Here is a 5,962-nt window from a genome sequence, read left to right as displayed (position 1 = left end):
ATTAAATATATTAAAATAAAATAAAATATGAAATTATAAACAAAAAGAATTTTTGTAGAATTCCTGACATTGAAAAAAATATATTAATAATTTAGAAAATGATTTTAATAAATTATAATCTAGCAATAATAATTTTAGAAATATTTTTGGTAAAAAATAAAGGCTGATATAATTATAAAACTGAAATTTATAATATCATTATTATTACAATATACTATTAATATATTTGTAATAACTCTTTAATAATAATTCTATATAATAATTCTATATATTCTATATAAATATTCTATATAATAATTCTTTAATGATTTCATATTTTTCAGCTATATAGAAACTTATACTTAAGATATTAATTAAAAAGAATTGAACTGCAATGTAAATATCTAGAGTAATACCATATTACTATAATTTATAGTAACTTTTGTATGCACACAGTAAGTGAAAGTTGCGAAAATTAAAAATTGTTAACTTCTGTAAAAGAATAACACATTGATATTATAATATATGCAACTTTCATTTATTTATTACTAACTATACATCCTCAATTTTATCTCAAACATATTGCTACTAATTTGTAAGATGCGTGTAAAATGTTTTTGAACTATTAATCCACTGTGCTATGATGTTAGGAGGAGAGCCAAGTTTCCACATATTAATAATCGAACCACATTTCGTAATGTTACTTCCATGTCGCTAAGTATTTTGCAGGTGCAGTGCAGCATCAGCATCAATTGAGTGATAATCATACAAATTTCATGAACAATTTTTACGTTCCATTAAAAAAAAAGAAAGAAAGAAAGAAAAAAAGAAAAAATAATTATATAAGTGTAATATATAAATGTAACATGATTGAGTGGTCAATAAAGATTTTCTTGGCTTAAAAATCATATCGAANATATATATATATATATATATATATATATATATATATATACATGTATAATATATACATATATATATAATATAACTGATGTATTAATCATAATAACATTAATAATATTAAACATAAATATATATATTTATGTGTAATATTATTTTATAAAGAATAGGTTAAATAAAAAATTAACTTCAAAAAATTAGCGATTTGCATTTATTAACATTCAGTATCATTTAAATCGATATTTTTATATTTCAATTAATGTTATCAGATGAATAAATTTTGTTCATACAAATTAATATTTTAATAACAAATATAACCAGAATATTATTATATATGTTTTATTAATTTTAATTAATTTATTTAAATTTGTATTTCTTTATATCTCTGAAGGCATATAAATGCACGATTAATCTCTAAAGAGTTTTCAATTAATGGAAAGATTGTGAATAAGATGTAACAGAAAATATTGAAGACCTGAATTTAAGATGCTAAAAATACATAACAAAATATTTGCTATTGTATTTTTTAATAACTACATAACAATGCAAACAAATTATATTTTTAAAGCATTATCATATTTTAAGATTCTAATCTAATTGTCATTTTCTTTTCGTTACTTTTAATGTATTATTATTTTTAACAGCCATAAGAAATATTTATTTATATTAATATTTAATTTTAAGAAGAAATATATATAATAAAAATTAAAATAAATTTTAAATATTTTAGTAAATTATATCAATTTTGCAACAATCTACTTTAATAGTCAATTTATTAGGTTGAAATTTTAAATATTAATTATATCTTTACTTATACAATTTATAACAGATAAGTAAATTAGTTAATTTTTTTTTAAATAAATTATTTTTTATAGATATAGTAATTTAATCAATATAATTTAAAAATATAATTATGATTAAAATATTAAAAATTTATTTCTTTTATTTCTTTTAACCTCATTGCAATTTTTAAATATTGATTTTTTTTATAATAATCATGATTTAAATTTATTAATTAATTAAGAGTCAATTTTTCAAAATTTAGATATGTGTGCATGTGTATTATTTTACTGCTATCTTTTTACTTTATCAAAATAACTAAAAAAAAGATATTAAGTAAAAGATTCATTAATATAAATAATTTCAAATCTTCAAAAATTATAGATTTTTTTTCTCTAAATAACTTAGGTTGGTTTTCAAATATATAAATGTAACTTATTCTATATATTCAGCATATTTTTGAAATTTATGTATATTTTATAATGCATAGTTATTCTTTATAATTCAGGTCTTCAATTTAAATCTATAGAATTTAATAGCAATATCTTGGACTTCATTCATTTCAGTCCTTTTTTGATAAATATCCATGTTCATATAATAGTTTTAATTATTTGGTCTAAAGAACAGGATATAAGATTGCATTGAGATAAACATTGACTAGTATACCAACTTCATAGTGTTTATAAATTTTGTTTTGGAAGGCAATAGTGATTATTAAGAATGTAATTCAAGTGTTTCCAAAATTGATCGACATAAACTTTGTAACTTTGGTCTTGTTGTATGTTCTGTATGCATATTTTCTAAATATTTTAATATTTCTACTCCACCTTCTCTGATTAGCATACTGCAATAACGTTTTGCTACAAAATTTTAATGATATAAATATAATATAACATACAGATAATTATAACAAACGAATATAATTAAATATATATATTTTATATTAAATTATTTAATATATTCATTTAAAAAATTTCATATGTGAAATATTATTACTTACGATTTTTTGTGCATACATGATGTATTGCCCAAACTGCCCAAAGTTGAACAGGATAAGCATTTCGACAAAGCAAAAGTGAAAAAAATGGATGAAAACTTCTATATGCAACCATTTCTCCTTGAGGAGTTTGCCAATGTGTTATAGTATGAGCTAATTGTTCTAATAATTCATCTCTACTTGGTAATGAAGATATTGCAGCCCATGCACGTGGACCATCACTAAGCAAATGTGCAGCAATACCTGCTGCGAAATAAGATACATCAATATGTACAGATGTCAGCAATGTAGAAAGCATAGAGATGAATCTAGGCTGCATAAGTCTTGGTCTTAAATGAACTACCTATAAGACATTACAAAATATAATTATTATGTTAATCTATATTTTTTATGATTAAATTATGTTTAAATTTAATAATTATTTATATAATAATTAAAAAAATAAATTAAATTTATCTTTTTATAAAAATCTTTTTATATCTTTTTATAAAAATTTATCTTTTAATAAAAATAATATAAATAAAAAATAAAGTAAATTAACTATTACAAACCTCTGCTATATTATTTAATGAGCCAAGTACTTTAGTTTCAACACTGAACTGTCCTTGAAAACTTTCTAATACTTCAAGAAATAATTCCATTCCACCTTCATCTAAAAAGACTTCACATGTGGTAGCACTTTCATCGGTTAAATTCCATAAAGCACTTAATGTAAATTTCATTGTTATGTCGACTGATTTTGATTCAACTTTAGTTCTAACCATTGCTAATAATTTAGACATATACTGAGGTTGAGCACCAAGCATTGATGTTTCTACTGTTGATATTTTTGCTGCTAATATAGAGCAAATAGCAACAGACATACGATTCATTGATGGTTCATTAAATGTTAACAAAGAATTTAATACTAATCTTGCACATCTACAAATGGAAAATAATTAAATTGTTATAAATTTAATTGATATTTTTTAATTTATATATAATAAATAAAGAAATTTAAACATAAATTATAATAAAAAATAAAAAAATATTTGCTATATTTACATTTATAAAATAAAATATATAATTTTATAAAGTTCAATTACCTATATTTATCAAAAGTTATTTCCTGTAGTATTCTATCACTACATAAAATTAATAATGTATTCATCTGAAGTCGATAGTTGGTTGGATAAGATTCCATTGCTATCATTGTTAATTCAACAACTTGTTTAAGAATTGATGGGTGAATCATGATGGAGAATTCACCTTTAGTGAGATTATAAAGACATGCAGTACATGGCACTTGTATACGTACTTCTTGTGGATGTTCTCTCATTGCAGGTAATACTAACTTTATAACATCAATCCGAGATTCAAGAAAATTATGTGTCAAACGGAATAAATTAAATAAACATTTCTCAAGATAAAGTGGTCTACATGTATATCTCTTAAGACCTTCTAAGATTTGAGATTCTGTTGCTGTACCAGTAACCTAAAATAAATATTAGATATTATATTAAAATATTTAAATATTTTTTTTTTATAATTATTTTATAATTATAATTTGATAAAATATGAATAGAAATATTTAAATAAAATTTTTGTAAACAGTTTATTATTGTTATAAATATATTTATATAATTATTTATTTATAATTAATAATTATTTTTTCTTTTATTCTTTATATTATTCTTTACATTATTCTTTAATTAATTCTTACTTACAACAAGTCCAGGCCTATAATATTCATCTGTTGGATTTGTTAAACTATCATCATAACAAGCATCTGTACTTACAAGTCCCAAAAACCTTAAATGTGTGTGAGCTTTTATAAATTCTTTTAAATCTTTTGGATCTATATCACCCTTACCTATGTTGAATAGTAGAAAATATTAAATCATTTTATATATTACAAAAATAAAAACAATATATATTATATTGTTATATAGTTACCAGATAAATCTAAACTAGTTAGATATGGCATACAATGTACAGCTTTTAAAAAATCTGTTATTTTTGGCTTTTCAGGCCCCAACACACAATTAAGAGCATGCATATCTTTTTCATCTGAAATATCTAAATTTCTTAATTCATTCAATTCCAATAATACTGAAATTAAATCTGCACTTTCATTTATCTTTAAGTTATACATATTAAGTGTTTTTAAACGACTTTTACACTTTTTTAATGGTGTTATATCATCAACTTTTGTACATGAAATATCTAAGCTTTCTAAAAGGGGAAGGTCCTCAACTACTATTTCCAATCCATGTTTATTAAATTCTGTACCTGATACATTTAATGTATGTAATGACCTCAATTTACTTAATGTTACTACCACACAATACCTATTATAAAATATACATATAATTTAAATATTATATATAGATAGAATATTTTTAATTATATTTAATTATATTTAAAAATAATTATATTGAATACCGTGAACAGTCTATAAAACTTCCTTTTGCTACACTCAATGATCTAAGATTTTGTACACTCCAATCACCTAAACAACTTATCAGATCATTAACAGTTATTTTTAAACCATTTACCATTAAATCTACCACTTTATGTTGTTTTAAAACTTTTAAACCTTTTGTTGATAATGCAGATGCATCTTTTAATCGTACATGCCTATAAATGACAATAAGAAATTAATATTTTCTACATATAAATTTACATATTTAAAAAATGAAATATAAATACCTTAACCTGGTAGATTTTGAATTAAAAAGTGTAATTGTCAAATCAGATAATGTTTTTTTCTCACAAAGATTAGCCAATAATTGTTCTGATACTTCAGCTGGTAAAAAAGCATCTGGATGTCTAAAACTAAGTCTTGTTGCTGAACTCGATGATCCATCATTAGATGCTTTACCTATTATTGCAAAAATATATCTATATTATTATTATTATTTAATAAAAAAAAATTGATTTAAGATTTCATAAAAAATTATACTAAAAAATGAGTTCTATTAATTTTTATAAAATTTCCTCAATAATAATATAAACATAAATAAAATACATAATTATAAAATATATGTAATTGGAAAAATGGATATGTAATTAAAAAAATTCTTTTGATTTTTAAAACTTACTGCAAGTAGTTGTATCCAATGAATTAGGGGAATGTTCTTCTGTATCACCAAGATGTACATCACATAAATCCAAAACATTATTACAAATAAAATCAATGCAAACCTCAAGAAGACTTTTCGGAGACTCAAACATTTTATATTCTTATTTACACACAAATATTCTTTCTTTATTTTCTCTGTAGCTTCTTAAAGAGTTGATTACTTCAAATGGTCTAACATTTCA

General features: G+C 21.5%; 1 protein-coding gene across 1 annotated transcript in view; it reads right to left on the bottom strand.

Annotated features, from left to right (window-relative positions):
• Positions 1-2,189: 2,189 nt before the first annotated feature.
• Positions 2,190-5,962, bottom strand: part of LOC102676687 (protein zyg-11 homolog B-like) — a 4,728-nt gene continuing 955 nt past the window's right edge. Inside the window, exons 2-10 of the mRNA XM_006616346.2 lie at positions 5,740-5,962; positions 5,348-5,519; positions 5,081-5,275; positions 4,592-4,986; positions 4,363-4,508; positions 3,742-4,130; positions 3,208-3,577; positions 2,660-2,999; positions 2,190-2,519 (exon numbers count right to left, since the gene is read on the bottom strand). Of these exons, the coding sequence (XP_006616409.1) occupies positions 2,374-2,519; positions 2,660-2,999; positions 3,208-3,577; positions 3,742-4,130; positions 4,363-4,508; positions 4,592-4,986; positions 5,081-5,275; positions 5,348-5,519; positions 5,740-5,872 (2,286 nt within the window). The 5' untranslated portion in view covers positions 5,873-5,962 and the 3' untranslated portion in view covers positions 2,190-2,373. The remainder of the gene's footprint in view (positions 2,520-2,659; positions 3,000-3,207; positions 3,578-3,741; positions 4,131-4,362; positions 4,509-4,591; positions 4,987-5,080; positions 5,276-5,347; positions 5,520-5,739) is intronic.

Source organism: Apis dorsata, unplaced genomic scaffold, assembly GCF_000469605.1.
Source record: "Apis dorsata unplaced genomic scaffold, Apis dorsata 1.3 scaffold_257, whole genome shotgun sequence".
Classification (NCBI taxonomy): domain Eukaryota; kingdom Metazoa; phylum Arthropoda; class Insecta; order Hymenoptera; family Apidae; genus Apis; species Apis dorsata.
This window is presented reverse-complemented; position numbering and strand designations above follow the sequence as displayed.